This window comes from Melopsittacus undulatus, chromosome 4, assembly GCF_012275295.1.
Source record: "Melopsittacus undulatus isolate bMelUnd1 chromosome 4, bMelUnd1.mat.Z, whole genome shotgun sequence".
NCBI classification, from domain to species: Eukaryota; Metazoa; Chordata; class Aves; order Psittaciformes; family Psittaculidae; genus Melopsittacus; species Melopsittacus undulatus.
Window position 1 is genome coordinate 93,096,278 of NC_047530.1, and position 20,284 is coordinate 93,116,561.

Consider the following 20,284-nt stretch of genomic DNA (forward strand, 5'->3'; position numbering starts at 1 on the left):
GGAGAAAGGCTAATGTTCTGTGTTTCTGTCATGACCATAGAGTGCAACACACTTTTTGGCCTTGATGAAAGCTAGTATCAGAAGGCTAGGTCCTTGAGGAACAGCATCAGCTTGTCCATGCACGTGGAGCTGCATTGTAGTAAATGGCAAAGAATCAGATACTTTTTAGTCCTTACAACTCAAAAGAAGACCAAAGAAAGTTCAAAGAAAAAGATGGCTCAAAGAAGGCAAGTGCTGCAGGATTTTATGAAAAACAAAAATTTCTGAAAGTCTTCTCCTTTCATTGTAGCCACTTGGAAAGCAGAGAATTGCACTATTTTCTAGTAGTCAAAATAAGGCAAACTTAGCAATCTTGGAATCAAAAGCAAAGCTGACCTAGTGACTTGAGTACAACTGTCTATAGATGACTACTATCTGAAGTAAAAATTTACAGATATAAAAGCTCAATTCTCTGCATCTTTACATGGGAGGGTAACGTCTATTAGCTGCAATAGACTCAAATCTCCACACGGTGTAGCCCTTTGAGAAGAGGTTGAGTCATGGTATGAAGTTAATAGATTTAAAAATACACTTCTCCATCTAAAATCACCATTTCTATCAATCTATCCATTCAGCATCTTGCTAACATTTCTTTTGTGGTGGGTCATCATTGTCTGGAAGTGACAAAGGCCTACAACCTTTAGCAGAATCTCTTCTCTGGGTCTGAATTTAGTTCTTACACCAGCAATGAGCGGGTCGGCTACGCAAAACTTAAGTGTTCACCAAATGGATGAATACAGGAAAAGGAACACTTGGAAGAATGCAAGAGGAAGATGGGATGGGTGGAGGGTGGGAAACATTTTTAAATCTATGCAAGAGGTTTTTTACTTTATTCCCACCATTCCCCTGACAAATATGGTTTGAAACCAGGAGGAACAGCTATGGTAAATTTTAACTTCTGTTGTTGAAATACCAGAGCAGCATGTTTTACCTAACTAGTGTACACAGTTTCTATAACTGCTTATAGACAATCCAAGATTTTTTGCTATTTGGCTCTCTAGGTATCTCTTTAACAGCATTTGTCTGTTCAACTGCGTGGGTAGTGGGTCACTCCAATCTCCATTAGCATGACATTTTTGGAGTAGCATGGTGCTCAGCTTTTAGCATCTTCACATGAAATGAAAGAAATTTTCCTTTTAGTATATTACTTTATTAAGATTATACTCTCTGTTTCATGCTGAAATGTCTTTCCTTACAGGATTAATGACTTTTTTTCCCCCCACTTAATTCCTAAATTAATCTAGGTTCATTGTTCTTTATCCCTTTTTTACTTGGGTAAGAAAACAAGTTATAAAACCACAACCGTTCCACAGAAGTGATTTTTGAAATCACACACAAATAAAATAACAACTATCAACCGTGACGCTGAGTACTTGGAAACTGAGAAGGCTAAAATACATGCTTTTAAAAATATTTTGTATCTATAAGCTATTTAATGGTAAATGTTTGACTATGCAATAATCACTAGCCAGGAATTGTTTCAGATATTCTTTGAAGATGTGAAAGGAATTGACTTTTACACAGGTAAAGCTAAACAAACAAAAAAATCAGATAATGCTTTATGGAATAAAAGTATTGTTCTGAAATAGCTCTTCTATTTCAAAGGGTACAGCAGTTATATCATATTCCAGAATAATTTTTGCCTATAAATAAGCCTGTAGACCTTTAATCATGTGCTGACTTTTGACATTAAATACTTAAAAAATATTTTTTTTGCTATTATACTAATATTCACTCAACTCTTTAACGCTTTAAAAAAGAGCAAGTACTGGAAGAAAAATCTGGTTGGTAGGGTGCATAATTTGAAGTTGCATGAAAAATAATATCAACCATTTGGTCAGAGCCACACTATACAAGAAAAGATGGCTCCCCAACCCCATTCCTGCCTCCACCCCCAAAGATGACTTCTAGAACAGACTTTTTTTTTTGTTTTACTTTTTTATTAAGTCCATAAAAAGCCAAGGGTTTATAAAAAGCACATGCAAGTCCATTTACATTAACATATCAGTGACTAGCTGCAAACTTTCCTTAGTACAGGAACTATGTCTCTGAGACTGGAAGCAGTAAATAAAACAGGACACCAAGCTCAGGTGACAAAGCAGCTTTGCTGACAGCTGAATTCCTGGTTTGTTCCTGGGGCATTGGGATGTGGTGGGTGGGGAGGCATGACACCCAAAACCAAACAGAAATCCCTATAGCTTTGAAGAGAACAGCAAAATTGATTTGTTTTTTACTGATCCATTTTAAGTCGTATCAACAGATCTATGATTTAGGCCAAGCTTGGAGTCTTGGTATCATCTTTCTCCTGAAAGATGGAATGTAAAGGAACATAAATGGGATCAGAAAAAAGAGATGTCAGGAAAAGGTGCAAAAGCCACACCTTCAAAAGCCATGAAGAAAAGAAACAGTCTTGGACTGTCTGCCCTCTTCCAGCTGCAGTTTGTGAAAAGCCAACTGATCAATTACCGAAACAGTGAAGCACCACTTTCTGCAGATCCCTACAGATCCTTTAGCACTGAGCAAAAGCCAGAGGAAAAGCCACTGGAAGTTATTTTCACGACTGTTTTTCTCTGAGAACAAAGTAACAGTTTGTATTCTTGCTTCACCATTCATATTGCAGTATATGTACTTTCACTTGAAGTAAACAAAATACTTTCACAGTGAACAAAAACCAAAGTAGCTTAGCCTTCCTTTTTCTCAACAGTTTAGGAATAGGAAAGACATTAGGATTAGTTAACTATTCCTAGTTTTTAAGCCATACAGTAATTTAGTATTGCTGCAAGAATCCAGTTATTTATCCGTTCTTTTCCCCTTGAAGACCTCCTTATATAGCATACTGGTACTTTGAAGACAGAGCCAGTGTAGTACTCAGGTTTGCTACAAATAATCCAATCCTTCCTTCCTTGAAAGGAAATGGGTATTAGAACTTGCCTCACTGTCAACAAGACTGAGATCTTCCCTATTTACAGAATAGTTATAACCTGCAACTTCTGTATACACTCCAATTATGTCTCTTGCCAAATGTGATTATATTTAGTAAAATATAGTCAAAACATTCCCCCTCTGACCAACTAATACCTCAGTCTTTGTTAAGGTATAAAATTTTAAGTGCTAACAGGGAACTGTAACGTTTTTGAAATAAATTACAGTGAGACCCGTGAACATTTCATGGGATTTCAGTCCACAACCTATGACAAACATAACAGTTACTGTCACCTCAGTGGAAAGAATAATTTTACCAAGCAATTGCTGGTGGTATATGGGACTGCAACCAAACTGAGAATTATGGTGTAAATGGATTTTCCATAATATAATGAGTTTTCCATAATTATCAGCTGTCAGTCATCTCAATACCCTGCCAGGCTTTCCATTTGCTGTGATTAAACCTGTGTGGCAGTAGAATTCTTTCCCAAGTTAATTAGTGATGTAAGTTACACTGAATACGCTAGATAGTGGCAACAATGAAAGCACCGATATAGAAACAAAATTCTCACTACCCATGAAAGGGTCATACAATGATTTTGATGCACTTGGCAGTACAACTGAATCTCTTACGCTGACCACTGTCATCTCTTTTTTCTTTGATGGTGCACTCTGTGCCCTGTGATCATTCAAGTAACATACAGAAAATAAAGGAAGAAGTTCTTGGGATTTCACAGAAATCAAATAAGTCTTGCAACCCACAGCAACATCCATGGTTCTTACTGCAATAAAATGTCAGTGTATTCTTCATCCCATTTATATTAAGAATTATTTTAAAGAAAAGGTGCTGATATTTTGTATTGTTTCATTAATGAGGTAGATGGCACTTTCATATAAATAGTGTAAATCAGAAATTAAGCTCTGAGCCTGCAACAATTCTTCCGTCAATCCTTAAATCATGAACATGAAATAGTTCCTTAATTTAATAGATAAACAGTACATCTCTAAAAAAAGAGTGGTGGTAGAGTGTCTTTTCCTTGACAAAAGTTATTGGAATTCTGGCTTTAGTCTCCAGACACCTTCACCATTTGGGTTTCTATGGAAGGTGCAGAGATTGCGGAGAAGTTCTCTGAAGACACAGGACTGTGCCGCAGGCAGTTTGGACTCAAACTGGTGCAATATTTCCTGAGTGCTAGCCTCGCCGTCCACACGAGCCTGGAATGCTATGAAATTACGCACATCCACGAGCAGTTCATCATATTCTGTTGAACATGGGGGTGGGGCAGATGCTTGCTGGTAATTCTCATCTCCCTCATTCTCAGACTCTTGCGGTAAAATAAGGTGGTTTCTTGCCCTCATCTTCGCTAACAAAGATGAAGAGTCTAGTGCACTGGATGACGATTCTCCAGATTTTCCATCGAAGTACCCACTGGAATGACACTTCTTTACATCTTCTTTCTTTATTGTATCTGCATCCTGCAAACAAACATACAGACTATGGAGAAAGCTGGATTTTGAAATCTACCCAATTTGCTAAACAAAATCTGCTTGCTGTGTAAACAAAAAACATGAACAGTCAGAAGTTAGTTGTCTAAAATACACAATAATGAGGTAATATATTCTGGTCTTAACTTTAGAACTTAGGGAGTGAATGAAAAGCAGTTAGTCATGAATCTACTCTCATGTTTAAACCTTAAACAGGGGAGGTTTAGACTGGATATATGGAAGAAATTCTTTACTGTAAGGGTGGTGAGAGACTGGAATGGGTTGCCCAGAGATGTTGTGAATGCTCCATCCCTGGCAGTGTTCAAGGCAAGGTTGGACGAAGCCTTGGTAACATGTTTTAGTGTGCGGTGTCCCTGCCCATGGCAGTGGGGTTGGAACTAGATGATCTTAAGGTCCTTTCCAACCCTAACTATTCTGTGATTTTACATACACCATTACCTCATTAGCTGTGCCATCTTCACTCATGAATCACTGCTTATAAGAGTATTCAATTCACAAAGGATTGAAGCAGCTTGGACTGCTTTTCCTCTTACTATGATCACCACTCCCACAGCACATACTGGAGCATATGCTTAACTGTTCTTCAGCAGCTGTGGCATGGTAACCTGTGGCTAAGAGGTGGCAGCAGGTAGGTGAAGGAGAGACATGTTTCAACATAATCAGAAGGTCTTTACTGTGAGGGTGGTGAGACACTGGAACAGGTTGCTCAGAGAAGCTGTGGATGCCCCTGGCAGTGTTCAAGGCCAGGCTGGATGGTCTCTGAACAACCTGGTCTAGTGGAGGGTGTCTTTGCCCATGTCAGGGGTGTTGGAACTCGATCTTTAGGGTCCCTTCCAACCCAAACCATTCTATGATTCTGTAATCATATACCATATGGGTATGAGATCTACAGCATTAAACAGGTTTGTTGCATAAATCAGAACATTTCACATGTATCAGCTATTAAAAGAGAAATATTAGCCTATGTCTCATACCTTGCACTTCTTTGCAGGTGACGCACAAGTGGAGTGTGAAGAAAGCAGCATTGGGTTTCTTTTTTGACCAAACCGACTTCTAAAAAAATCACAAAATAATTAACTCCATAAAACATCTTTCTCAAAATGATTAGGATAGTTTTGCCAAAGACACTGACTGGGTTTGCATTTTAGGGTTCTCATGAGCTCTCTGCCAAACTCTCTCTCCTCTGCTGTGCAACAATAATGTCTTCTTTGTACTTCGTAATGGACTTCCTAGGCTTGTAATATGCCTTCCTGTCTTTATTAAATATAAAACACAGAACTCCACTTTGATACATGTTACTGCAAATACCAAGTGGAAAAAAGAATAAAATCCATAGCATCCTAAGGAATTCCTCTGTTTTTGGAAAAGCAGTAAGAGAACTTAACTTACTTTATTCTTGCTGGTGCACCTGAAAGACCACTCATGCCTGTCCATGTTGGCACACCAGAAGCAGCTCCTAAACATCGCTGTCGAGAGACTTTTAAGGCTCTTAAGGCATCCTGTGCTACTCTGCTTGCTTCTGCTTCCACCAGCACATGATCTGCACTGGAAGCTTCCATAATAGCATCATGCTTCATAACACTGTGTACCCCTAAAACACAGAAAATAAAAGAAAAGCTGAAGGAGGACATCTGTTAATATATCTGGTTAGCTGTAAAATTAAATATTCACCATTTAAGTGAATGCCACAATCACATTTTTCCTTTTTCAGGCTGATTATATTCAGCACTTCAGTATAGTAATTTCTAATAAGAGAACCTCCTTCTATATCAGTTAAGCAATCAATTTGGCAGCAAACCACTTCTGGTGTGCTGATGAGGTCATTATTCAAAACAGACTTGGCAATTATGTGGGTAAATCGATCATTCCTATTGTTATGGACAGGACAAACAAAAGTGAAACCCTTGTGTAAATTAAGGTTTGTTATATCCTAATTTCCAGAATAAACACTGCATTACTTCTATATACAGAAGCATTTCTGGAAGGTTGCAGATCTAAAATACTTGTGCCAAGGTAATTAACACATTTATAACTACAGCATTTCAATGGTGAAAGTTTTAATGTTTCACTACAGTAACAGAATAAAGACCACAATTTTTAATTGTAACTCTAGCTGTAACAGAACCTCTCCTTCCCTCCCTTGCAAGTCCTGTATATACCTCTGTTTGAACTGTCTGATACCACTGAGCAGCCAAGTAAGTTACCTGATTTTTTGAAAAGTTTCTCCAAGACGTAATCGTCATTTTTCTTTGAGTCTTCCTCCTTCTCTTCACTGTTCTCCCTTCTGTATTGCTTTTGTTTCACTAGATGAGGAATGCGCTCTCCTTCAAATCTGGCATCTTTGTGCCATTTCTTCTTAGACTTATCTTTGTGACCCTTGTGTGACAGCATATCTACCCTGTGCTTTGTTTTTGAGGTACATTTATAATGATTATTATCTAATTGCCCATCTTCAGTTTTAGCAACCTGCTTTTCAAAAGAGCCAGCTGCACCACACGTAAGGCTAAAATCTCCCTTGACATTTACATTAGCTGCTCCAGGTATTTCATCAGCCACCATGGGGTCCAGACATCCGGTATTCTCTGAAGACCCTGCATCACCTGGCAATAAGTGGGATGTAGATCTGTCAGCTCTTTCAAAGCCTTCCTCCTTGCTTTTATTCAATGAATTTATATTAGAAGCAGCTTGTGCATTATCTTTTGCATAGTTGTTTTGGTCAAAGGCTTCCAAATTGCCTTTGGTTTCCTCACTTGTCTCTATTGCTTTGGAAGAAGAATTTGTCATGTCTGTGATTGAGCAGGAATTGGGTAACCGGCTGCACTTTGGTGAACTGCCTTCTGTAAGATGAAGATCACCTGTAGAAGTGTCATTATCAGGTGGCTTTTCAAGTTTCCGTTTCAAGTGGCGTTTTGGGACTTGAACATCTGATCCAGTACCTGAGGGGTGAATTAGTATCCATTTATCAAACACTTAAAACATTCTTCTATTTTAAATAAATAGAAAAAAAAATCATGTACCTGCAAAAATCGCACTTGTTTCTGTCCCCTGAGATCCATCTGGGCTGCTCAGAGTAAAAAGTTCATAAAGGTCATTTGATTTGAAAAAGCGCCTCTGCTTAGGGTCTTTCAGCACTCGGTTTGTTAAAAACTGTTTGAAGATTTGTCTAAAAAAGAAAAAAAAGTATTTTTTTGTGTGAAAATAAGTCTAGCTATGTTTAAATACTGAATAGAGTACTTAAACAGAAAACTGTGTAAACACAAACATTACCCTGTAGAACAATTAAGCAGTGGGAAGATGATGTTAGTTTCCAAAAGACAATCTGGAGTTAGTAACTTTCAAACAATCAACTAAATTGTTAAACACAGGGATTTATTGTTCTGCAACAACTTCATAACACAACAGGTAACCACCACCCTGAAATGTCCTATGAGGCATTCCTTAACTAAGTGATAAATAACTTTACAGCTAGATTTTTTTTGTGTGTCCATTAAAATGGACAAGCTTGCTTGTATTACAGCAAGACTATCAGAAAGCTCCTGAAAGAAAAACAAGAGCTTGCTAAAATGGCAACATTTTAATGGTTTAATTGGTTGGAAGAATCCAAAGCAGAAGAGTATCTCAGTCTGACAGTGATAACTGGGTGACAACCACTGAAAAGGGAAATATGAGCTGTAGTGGAAAGGAAGACAAGAAAGAGCCCACCTCTATCCTTCCAGAGAGGAACAAATCTAGGGGAGTACTAAACTGCAAAAAGTCTTCTAGTACTGGTAAATTGACTTCTATGCCATGTTTGTACCTCATAGCATTTGACTGCAAGTTCTAGGCACTATTTTACTGTTCAAAAGATACATCCCTAAATAAAGCTTGAAATCAGTTCTCAAGAAAGGTTTTAATCATGGTTTTGGCTCTGCTGGCATTAAGCAGGGAAACTATTTTTAAACCCAATAGGCAGAAGACAGGTTTAAACATAGGTGCCAGCTACTGCAGTGCACATATCAGAAGACTTTAAAGTTTTTAAGAATTAATTGAGCTTCACAGTTTTCTGCAGGGATGAGCACACATATTTGCAGGTAAGAGAACATGGGCAAAGAGAAAAGACAACTTGCTTAAAGTTCAAGGTCCACTGTACTGTTCTGAAAAGAAATTAATTTCTGATGGCTGTCCTGACCGTTTGAGCCCACTTCCTTGATGTGGTCAGTGCTGTTCAAGCAGAATTATGCCAGAGGGACACAAGCCAACCAACAGCGGATACTTTGTGTCTGTCTGTGTGGTAAAACGGATTCAAAAAGGCACTCCATAAATGCAGGTATTTCATTATTTAGAGGTTATCATTCATCTTCATTTTCAAAGAGGATATTCCCGTTCTAAAAAGTAATGCCTAGTCAGAGGATTCCCATCTACATTAATTTGGAATTCATGTGAGTGAAGCTAACTACTGAAAAAGCTTCAATGGGAAAGGAAACCAAAAAGGTTTCATTGATTTCAAAATACAAGCACTTTAAGGCTTTAGCTATATTTTGGAATAAATAACGTGAATACAACTGGTGGTTCTTGGGATTTAATTCTCTCTTTGGAATGATTTGGGAATAAAATCAAACTGGGTTTACAAAGTAGTGAACAGATATATGTACCACATACGTCTTTACATATCCTAAGACCAATATAAATAACTTGCTGATTTCAGTTTACATTTCAGACTTGATGAGTCTCATGTTCTAAGTAAGGGGTTCATTTTTTCCTGGCTATGCCTCACACACTCTCATACACATTGAATTCTTTATGTGCTAGGCACAGCTCCTGGAACAGATTGACGAGGTATATTTAGCATATGGGTCTTGGAGCTAGAGAGGCAGTAGCACAACCCTGCAGCTAGGAGTCTAGTGTTATAAAAGTTTTCCGTGACATACCTGTGATGACTCAGGCTGGGGTTTTACCAACCATGTGTGCACATGCACAGGTATGTCACTGTTACACCACTTCAGATTCACTACAGATATATTTATGAGCATATAGCTGTATCCAGGAAATCGTTCTGACTGACCTGTGGTATATCTTCTCTTCAATAGTACCTGCAGTGAGAAGTCTGTACACAGTCACATGTTTCTTTTGGCCTATTCTCCAAGCACGTTCCCGAGCCTGGAACACAAAAGGTTTTCTTACCAGACATCAGCCTCTCAAACATTTGTTTGACAAAGAGCTATTGATACTGCTGTTTCAAACCTAGTTTGGGCATTCAACACACAGTTCAAGATACATGGCCATGATACCTCTACAGTATTAGGACAACTAACTCAGTGGAAAGCAGAACAATTTTGGAAACTTACATATGTAAAAAGACAATCCTCCAATTGTCCCAGTTGTGCAAAAAAAAATCTCAAAAAAATAAACTGTGTTAAAACTGGAACTTGTATCTATGATATATACTTTATATGGACTTATTCCCAAAGAGATCTATTTCACAATAGAGCTTTAATACACACATTCCCTTTGAACTTTCCTTCTTTTTCCAGACTGCAGGCTTTCCTACAAACATCTGAACCAACTGCTAAAACTGACCACTCTAGTCAGAGTACATACTTGCAGAGCCCAGAGCTATGTAGGATTTCCACCAAAACAGGTTTTTTTTTTTTCCTCTTAAACATATAAGCCCCATGTACTGTTAAGAGATGTGATAAACGAGAGTCTCATCACACCATCAGCTAGAGAAAAAAAATTTAAGGTACTGACCTAACAGCAGCTTCTAAGGGCATAGCTACATATGATTACCTAGTGACAAAGCCAATTTGAGCAGCACTTGTTCTCCTTTTCTCACCCTACATTGCCACCACATACAGTCAGGCTTGTTTAAAAGTTTGCACAGCTGTACTCTCCCCTCATAAACATCTAGTTTGTTTATTTATTTATTTAAAAATCCCAGCCCATTTCAAGTGTTCATTTGCCTACACTCTAAGCAGGCTATGTGAATCAACAATATTGAAGAGTGGTAAAGTTTAACAGCATAAAGGTGATGTGGTGGGAACCACTTCAACTGGCTTTGCCACAAGAGTAATCCTAATGTGGAACTGCACCCTAAGTGAGCATTGCTGGGAACAGCAACTTAGGGAAGAGCACCACAGTGTGTTAACAGTATTTGAGGAGATAGATGTCCTTCTGTCTTAAGTTTTATTTCAACTTAGCTGGTAAATGGAATGTAATGAACCAAACTCACCTGTGTGTCTGTACTGGGATTCCAGTCAGGATCATAAATAATAACCCGATCAGCACCAGTCAAGTTAACTCCAATGCCACCAACACGAGTTGTTAGAAGAAAAATAAAGATGGATTTGTCCTGTAATATGAGAGAGAATTTACTCAAACAAAAATTAACAAAGCAATACCTAGATTTTTTTTCCTGGATGCTTTTATTATCAGTGTCATTTGCAAAGATGCAAAGGGAGCCAAGAGAAGTAATATATTCTTTGTTTATCCAATATATCTTTTGACAAATAGAAGTAGTTGATCCAATAAGCCTTCTTTTGTCCCCTTTTCAACTGTGGGGTTTTTGTCTTAGCAGAAAACCCAATGTACGTGTGAAAGAAGTGGTGTCTTCTTTCTCTTCTCACAAAGAAAGTGATTTCATTTGATTGAACTCCCCAGTTTTGTATCTCAAACCTGAAGTAGTATACTTAAAAACAGACAAAAAAAAGAATGCAAGAATTCTACCATACTCACTAATAGGCATTAGTGTGTGGGATGCAACATCTCACCTCATTATATCTTGTTATAAGCGGCTGTCTGGAAGCTATTGTGGTGCTGCCATCCATTCTGAGGTAGGAATAGTTTCTCTCTCTCACAAAGACTTCAAATATCTGCAGCATCTGTGGTGATGGGAAAAACTTAATAAAATCCAGACATGAAGACTGAGAGACTGAGCAACTGTCTGATCCAGTCATAAGAATTTCTCATACTAACTGCAGTGCCAATCAAACAAGATGACAACCAAAAACATTTTAGTCATCAGAACTTCTTACTTTTTTAGTCTTAGTAGCAACTAAAACCAATTAGCTCATCTTACCTGTCTTGACTGAGTGAAAAACAACACTCTGTGACCTTGCTTGTGCCATATTTTCAGCAAGGATTCTACCACTATCATTTTCCCTGAACGTTTCCAATATCCAAATTGATCTGCTTCCTCCACTTCAGCATCTGGTACAGCCTTCAAAATTTTGGGACCACCAGAGAAGAGGTCAGGGTGGTTGCAAATCTTCCTCAAAGCTACTAGTCCTGAGAAAATCTAAAGAGCACAGGAGAAAAATATTTTTAGTTTCTTGACAAACAGTTGTATCTGTATAGGAGAAAAATAAACAGCAATGGATTAATCCAGTCATCATCCATAAGTTTGTTTTAAATAGTGGTTTGCTCTTTAGAGAAGCCAGTGGATGCTAATACTTGTTTCATGAAAAGTTTTAGGACAAAAAATCAGTACAATAGAAGCTCAATTAAATTCTGTGTTCTTGTAAGCCTATTCTGGTTACAATGTTAAGAAAATTCTGCAACAATATCCACATTAGCAAAAGTAGTCCCTAGCTGTAACTCACAGTCAAGTTATTTACTACTGAAAAGGAAAAATACCACCAAGTTTGTTACTTGAAATTATCGTGTCTTTCCTTCCAACTCCTGCCATGTTTGCAGGTAGCCACGAGAATGCATGGCAACAAAGAGCAGAGGAGTAAACATACTTGAATATATGACACTAAAAATCACCACTTCTGATGTCATGTTAGAAGGATCCTATTCAGTTATACATTCAATAATATTACAAGTTTTATTTACTCTTCTGATATAATGGTCACTCATAAAAATAAACTAGCTTGAATCATCAAATCCCTCAGTCTTCTATCACGACAAGTTGGATGAGCCTGCTTATAATTTATGTGTTGTTTGCACAATGGAATTTTTGTTTTTCAGATGAGATTCACTGCTGTCATCACAAAACATTTAATAAAAGCATTGACATTTACTGTTTAAAATTGTCATAACTCTAGCAAATATGATAGCACATTCTGTAAGATCTTAGAGAAATTTCTGCAGGTAGCCTTCTACAAGCCATCTCTTGAAGATCAAGCTCCTTAAAATAATTTCCCCTGGGATAACTAAAATGGGGAGGCACTTGAAAAAAACATGGCCACTATACCTTTGTGAGATTTGTAAAAATAATAAGTCAAAACAGTAATAATGTCAATATCTGTCTTGTATGGCACTGCAATATGCATGGCTGTGTTGACCATATATCTAACTGGAGCTATTGGTGAAGGGAGAAGGGATTTGAGAGCTCACAAGACAAGGAAATACGTAGTAAATGATAAATTACAACAAAGACATATTACTTCTCATTTTACAAACAATAGATCTCTGTTTGGACATTGGGCCATTGACCATAACACACTGTGTGCGGCCATCCAGCCAATTCCTTATCGACCGGGTGGTCCATCCATCAAGTTTGTCTCACCACTTTAGAGACAAAGATGTTATGCAGGACAATGTTGAACGCTTTGCACAAGTCCAGGTAGATGACATCAACTGCTTTGCCTCTATCTTATCGGTTCTGTAGCCCTATCACAGAAGGTCACCAATTGTTCCCAAGATCATATACATATTGCAAAGCCCATTCCATTCCTACTTGTATTTGGTCATGCTACTGCATATGGATCATGAACTCTACATATTTCAAGAAACACTTCTGAGGAAAAAAAAAAAAAAAAAAAGCAGACACCCACCAAAGCAGAACTGAGATCAATGTGCTTGCTTCCCTTTCTGCTCAGAATCCAGCTAGAAGAATGTTAAGATCAGTCCATGACTTTATCCATCAAACTCTACCTGTCTGTAACCTTAACTAATGCCAACCTGCATGTCTCCATTGATAATCTGGTAAACTTCTTTAGAGTTGATGAACTTCTGATAGACTTGACGCTGCTCATCTGTCAAACGGCAAAACAGGACCTACCAAAACAAACAAACAAACAAACCACTCAAGCTCAAAGACTGGATTTGGAGAAGGAGAGGGCTCAGATCTAATAATAAAGATAAGCAAACCTGCTCATTTTTATCTGGAAGTGAAAGGCTCATTTTTACATCAGCCTTCATTCTTCGCAGCAAGTAGGGGTTTATGGTGTCCCGTAACACGCAGGCACACTTGTATGCAGTTTTTACCTGAAAAGGGAATAAAAAGCAAAAGTTGTATTTTGGTTCTTGATATTAATTTTAGCAACAAGCAAAATTCCATAAGTAGCAATACAAAAATCCTAATAAAATTAGATGGTTTATGATTTATGTGGCTCTATGTAGGTATTTGATACAACATGAACTACAATGAAATTTATGTTAGCAACAATAACACTAAGTATTTCTCAGATACCACTAATTTATCTCTCCTAATTTAGTGGGCTTCAAAAGAGACTAGAAATATTTCTTTTAGAAACCAATCGAGAAAGTAAATGTAAACTTGCACAGAACCAAAATCCTCATGAAAAACTGCTAATAAATATCCTGAAGATCAAAAAGAAAGCCTGCAGCAATGGTGGTTAGGGGACAATAAGTGAAAATTAGTGCTCACCTGGGACTATTAACACACATGCACAAAAAAAAATCAGTACAAGAAAATCCCCATGATCACAGAAACTAAAGGTCACTCTGGCCTTAAATGGAGCATATGGTTCTATAATGGGTAATGGATGTGTGCGATGGGTTTTATCCACACATAATGGGTAAAAATACCTTAATTTCTCTTAAAGCAAAACAAAGGATATAATAAATTATTGAGATATATATATATATATAAACTAAATTGGATGTCCGATTTAGTAAACTACTAAGCTTTAGACAAGGGAAGTACTTGAATTCAAAAAGAAAACTAGAAACATGTGTGCAAAACATTACAAAAAATATTTTAAAGGATACAAGTTTGTTAGCATTTATGTAAAACTTAATTGGCAGCTTATTACACAGACAATTTATCAGCTAATCTGAAAAATGCTTAAGTCAGAACTACTAAGCAACACAACTACAGAGATTAATAGACATACTTATTAAAAAAATATTTCAAATTATTTTTTCCTTTCAGAATTGAATAGTTTATCTACTTTCAGACTTCCAATACTTACTTTAGCTTTTAAAATGAAAGTTTTCAATTTGAATTTAATTTGATTCCTCTGTTTCACAATTCACTGAAGCTTGATATCAAACAGGAAAGTTCTATTTAAATGCATCAAAGTGTAAGATCAGGTACCTCCCACCCCAATTTATTTATCTTTACATTGAAGAATACTTCAAATTAATAAAAATTTTAGGCTTTTTACAACCTCCCTTGTATAAATGGAACGGTCTCATTTAGCTGAACAGGTGTCTTCACACACCCAGCGGTAAAACACACATAAAACACTCTTTCGGGTTAGTGTCTAGAACACACAGCACGAAGTGTGTTTAAAAGACACTTTTCATAAAACGTAACAGTTTCCTTCACACAAAGAGGTATTTTTGAAGCACTTACCTGGACAGCAGAGGCATTGGAATATCCTCCCATTGTTATTGGAACAGAAAACTGCTCCATGAACACAGGTAGTGTTCCCAGTTTCCCTGGGTATACAAAGTCAAAGAGGGACCAAAGCTCCTTTAGGTTATTTTGCATAGGGGAGCCAGACAAGATGATTCGATGTGGTGTGCGGAACTGTTAATAAAAAAAAAAAACAAACCACCAAAACAACAGAAAACCAAAAGAAAGTTATTTTCATGTTGTAACCTGCCTCCTGCCTCAGAGGATATTCAATTTCACCATCAATGAATTCTTATCTTAAAATATGTGGCCTCCTATTCCTGAAAGAAACAGCTTTTGCAATATATTGTCCATAATCTTTTAGCAGAAAATGAACACCAGCAAGCTGGCATTTGTCCCTAATGGTAAACTATGACACAATTTAAAAATTCTGATTTTTTTTTAATCCTCTACCAGACTTCTGTAAATGTCAATGTAAACTCATTTAAAACTTTAAGCAAATTAAATAGTCATATACAGACAATTGTAATTTTCACTTTTATTCTTTATTAATAGTCAGCTGTGTATTTTTATCATAAAGTAATACAGGCTATTAGATTCTGGAACCTCCACCCAGAGTGCTTAAAATCTTTAAGTACCTGCTTGCATGCGAGGGTGACTGCCGCATTCGGATTTCGGATTTTGTGACCCTCATCCAGAATCACATAATGCCAGTCATAGCTGTGGATGTTATCCTGCATCAGTCGAATGTATGAATACGATGTAATTAAAATTCCATGGCATGAAGCAATTTCATGAATTAGTTTCACCTAAAATCAGAAAGTGCATGTTATTAGTAACAGTGAGACAGAAAACTCAAATCTACTGAACTACAGGTTTGCTGCCTAAGGTTCATGCAAGAAGTTTTGAAAAAGCAGGTGTATTATTTACTTAGCAAAGAATAAGTACAGGCAAGATTTTGATTACATGATTCTTCTGCAAAAAAATGAAGCACTTGAATCCTGTGTTGCAACTGATCAGAATTTGACCTGAAGCCTGGTCAGAAGGAAACAGTGTTTGTTTGTTTTTTTTTAAGTTTTTTTTTTAAACAGTGTCTGAAATAACAAACATTAAAGCAACCAGTTTCTTCAGGTTCTCCTATATTCACTTCACAAACCCAGCTTTGAGTACTGCATGCAAAATCTAGAATGTTAGAGGGAAAATAAAGTGAAAATCACAAAAATCTATTTGGTTAATCCTAAATTCTGTCCAACCTCTCTCATTAACAGGAATCATATATTTGTTATTAATGTTCACATTTCGTGCTTCTCTTGTAAGCTACATCCTTTCCCCAATATTTACTAGCCTTTATAGCTGTAAATTATGTAGGACAGGGACAGTCTATTCCATATTTTGCAGCATTCACAGTATTCAAGACTCATCTTTCCCGCATTTATCCTACATATGTAAATCTAGAAGACTTAAAGAGAAGATGATGGTCTGGGAAGCAATTCTGGATGAAACAAATGTAAAAGAATAAAAGAAATAGAATCACTATAGAATTTGCAAAAAGAAAGACAAACCCCTTATTCCTAGAAGTGCCATTAAGAAAACAAAACAAAAAAAAGCCCAAACAAAAAACCAACACGCAGAAAAACCCCCACCCTACCCCCAAACATTCCTCCACCCCACCCCTCCCCTGAAAAAAAAATAAACCCAAACTCAGAACCCAATAAAAACAAAAGGGGAAAATCCATCTCAAAGACCCAGATGGGCTTGAAAGTCCATCTCTTATTGTAAATATTCTCGCTCAAACACACCCTAAGATGGAAAAAGCTCTTCTGCATTTAACTGTTCAAGAATTTCTACTTTCTGATTATCATCTCCTTATAAAACCATGACCCACTATTTAACATTGACATCTTGATTCCCAAGAGAATACATAACCTTTAGAACAACGTGTATTACAGACAGAGTAGGATTTCTAGGTAACTGTGGGCATCCAAAGCTTAATTCTACTGGTACACTGCCCATACTCTGCACCCGTGTCCTGCAGTCTCAGCACTGGCCTATCATAGAATATTGTAGACATCTCTACCCAAACACTTTAGACAAATCATCTCGGGCGATTTCAAATTAAAAGCTTGTAAAATATGTAACCTCTCCTAGTTTTTGCAATTAATAGGGTATGTCTGCAATTAGCCTGACTTACAGAATGCTACACTGTTGTCATTAAAAGATGTTTTGTGAAAGTGCTGCTGTTATTATGGAGGCTCAAGAGACCAATCCCTCCTAGAGGGCAAACAGTGGACTAGTAGAAAACAACAGCCATAAATCACATTGTCAGGTAGCAGAGAGAACAGAAGTGAAACACAGGCACATGAAGGCCATTCACTGTAAACACACCACAGCAGAATCCTAGTCAGGATTTACTGAACCTGTAATTAATTAAAGTTTCCTTCAAGCTAAATTTTTAATAAACAAGGATTTGTGCTGACAATGAAGAAATACAACACCACAATTTTATCAACTCACACTGCAACACTTATTAACTCTCATTTTACTGCTCTGGGTACTTTTTCAGAGGTTGCCTTCATTTTAGTTGCTGCTCTTGGAATAATGTTAAATATTTTAAAATATGATAACAGATTTAATATTGATACACACTGATTTGAAGCTGTGGCATTCCAGAATTTATACTATTTTATCATGTATTCTTAAATTCACCATTTCTGTTTTGGTTAGGTTCAGAGATATTTAATTTCCCCCCTCCAAAATAGGCTTTAATGAAGTATTTCAAAGCATGCAATTTTAAGTAAACAAAACAAAAAATTATTATTAATAATAATAATACAGCTTAAGAGAGACAAATCCTACCAATGCCAAAAGATTACACAGCACTTTCTAACTTTGGAATTCTGAACTCTGGCTTTTAAAATAGATGCTAATGAATCTAGGAACATGCAAGTAGATTAAGTAATTCTGGTCTTGCATTTCTGTTCAGCACAGTATTTCAAGCCTTTACAATTCAAGGACAATATCTGCTCCTAATTTAGGGTGATAAATTGATTGTGTTGCCTTGTCTTCTCTGGGACACATACAGTCCACAAGGACTGGAAGATTTTTGGCAAGCACCATTTCTTAAGGCTAAAATGTTAATGGTTTATTCTAAAGATACATCTCTAATGTTTTTTTTCCTGTTGGCATCTTGCTGTAGCTACAAGTTTGTTTCTGAAGCTACAAAAATGGAGCAATTTTTTGACTGATGCTCAAGAGAAATAAGGTTTATCTTTTTTAGCATAGCCTTTTAAAAATTTTTAAAAAGGACCTGAATTCTGTAGTATTATTATGAAAAATGGTAATTTACTTAGAAATGTGTATGTTAAGATTGAACTAGACTACAGAAAACTATGAAATTCTCTTAACATTCAGATACCTTCAAGACAAGTGTGAACTTACAGAGATATCTAGTCAGACAAGCATACATCACTTATGAATCAAAAATGCTTTCTTCAGCAGGCTTATCACTAGCTCATAATCAACCATTAAGCCAAGAGATCCATAAATTCAACCTATAAAACCTCTATTATTTCCCTGCCCCCAACAAAACAATCTAAATGGCACCATGAAGAGGCTTCAAAAGAACACATTACAATGTTTAATAATGTAAAAGTTGCAATAAAAAGAGCTAAAGCACTTATTACATATTTAACAAGAATGCCACTTCTTGTGGCATGTTACTAAGTTTATCTGAGTTTGGTCCTCAACTCAGAAATAAAAGCTCTGGCTTAAACAGAGGTTCTATATGCAGTCACGCCAATAACCAACCTCTGCAGCTTATTTTCTTTACATGTTGATCCTGTACTCTACTGTGAGGTTAGAAGGTCTAAAAGCTTCAGTGCAGAAAGTCATCTTCAAATAGATGGTTCTACTATAGAAACAGAGGTGCAGTGCAAGCATCATGAACTGCATTTGCTTTTGAGGGCTTCAGTGTGTCCAGCATTTGACCAGATTAAGGGAATGTAAAGTTACAGCTTTACAAATTACATGTGACTACCACGAGAAAGAATTGTTAAACTCAGTGATACCTGTTCTAAGGGTCAAGAAATTAAAAGTTCAGCCTTGATCTTAAAAAATACAGCCTCCTTCCATATGTAGTATGTTAAAACAAGATAACCAAAGTTTATGTTGCCTCTTACATTCTGTAATTTACAAATGTTCATGTGCCATCAGAAGTTTTGAAACAATATGACAAGCTCTTGGTACAGAACGCTTTTATCCCTACACTTACAGAGCTTTTTTTCCCTCATCTCCTGTTCTATATCATACATAAAACAGTATTTATGATACATAAGATTTACTTCTTTGTTTTCTCTCATGTCTAAAGGTCTCAGAGCACTTGATATTTACAAGTCACTTTAAGCTACATCAGATATGAGTGTAAAAAATAGTGTAAATTCAACATTAACTGCATTAAGACAGTACCACAGAACATAGCCACAAATGTTGTAGCTTGTCCAAACTGAAAGTTGACTTCACATGGGAAGACTACTGCTAAAATCTGGTTCTTCTCACTGCTTCCAACTTAGGCACATTTATCATCGTAAAAGAAACAAATGATCTTCTGTGATCATAAATAATAATAATAAAAAGGCAAGTTTTACATTTCATCCAAATGCTTAAACTAGCTCTAAAGTCTTGGAAATGTATCCAACTCTCTATCGTGTCTTCCCTCCATCATCTAAAATACCAATCTGCCTTCCCTTGTGGCTAGCTGAAGGCCTTTAAACTATTAGTCATATTTCAAGGGGTGACACTGGAACTTTACACTTCTTTCCCTTACTGCCAAAATTGTCTACCATTGTTATTTTAGCAAAGGAATGAAGTAGTCTCTTTCGAAATATCACATATGCTAAAGACCTACATGAATACGAATAGCAGCAGAGATATCTAAACAGGATGTCTCTATGATGCATTGAAACAGGCTGGCAACTTTTGCAGTCAATCTGGTGCTTGCAATTCAGGCTGCTACTTCATACTATTATTGTGGAAAATCCTAAAGTTGTTTCCAAAGAAAACCAACATGGACTGGGAAAAGCGGATACACCAAGGTAATCATTTGTGAGCCTTTCATTTGTCAAACTGCTCAGAAGTCCTTTTGTAACACTAAAGAAGTGTCACTAACCAAAAAGATATGCAAGATATTGCCTAATATCAATTTATGATAATTGGAACAGATGTCTTCCCCACTCCACTGTCAAGCAAATACTTTTGTGGGCAAGTCTAAAGAACTGGGAGACAGGATCTTGA

At 36.8% G+C, this 20,284-nt stretch overlaps 1 protein-coding gene across 2 annotated transcripts in view; it reads right to left on the reverse strand.

Annotated features, from left to right (window-relative positions):
- Window positions 1-1,988: 1,988 nt before the first annotated feature.
- Window positions 1,989-20,284, reverse strand: part of ERCC6 (ERCC excision repair 6, chromatin remodeling factor) — a 45,004-nt gene continuing 26,708 nt past the window's right edge. For both annotated transcript variants that reach the window (XM_031053387.2, XM_005153915.4), the window contains 13 exons: window positions 15,634-15,804; window positions 14,993-15,169; window positions 13,540-13,656; window positions 13,351-13,446; window positions 11,522-11,740; window positions 11,214-11,324; window positions 10,676-10,795; window positions 9,509-9,603; window positions 7,485-7,630; window positions 6,672-7,403; window positions 5,857-6,058; window positions 5,442-5,520; window positions 1,989-4,437 (listed from right to left, as the gene is read on the reverse strand). In XM_031053387.2, coding sequence (XP_030909247.2) covers window positions 4,009-4,437; window positions 5,442-5,520; window positions 5,857-6,058; window positions 6,672-7,403; window positions 7,485-7,630; window positions 9,509-9,603; window positions 10,676-10,795; window positions 11,214-11,324; window positions 11,522-11,740; window positions 13,351-13,446; window positions 13,540-13,656; window positions 14,993-15,169; window positions 15,634-15,804 — 2,694 coding nt within the window. In that variant the 3' untranslated portion in view covers window positions 1,989-4,008. The remainder of the gene's footprint in view (window positions 4,438-5,441; window positions 5,521-5,856; window positions 6,059-6,671; window positions 7,404-7,484; window positions 7,631-9,508; window positions 9,604-10,675; window positions 10,796-11,213; window positions 11,325-11,521; window positions 11,741-13,350; window positions 13,447-13,539; window positions 13,657-14,992; window positions 15,170-15,633; window positions 15,805-20,284) is intronic.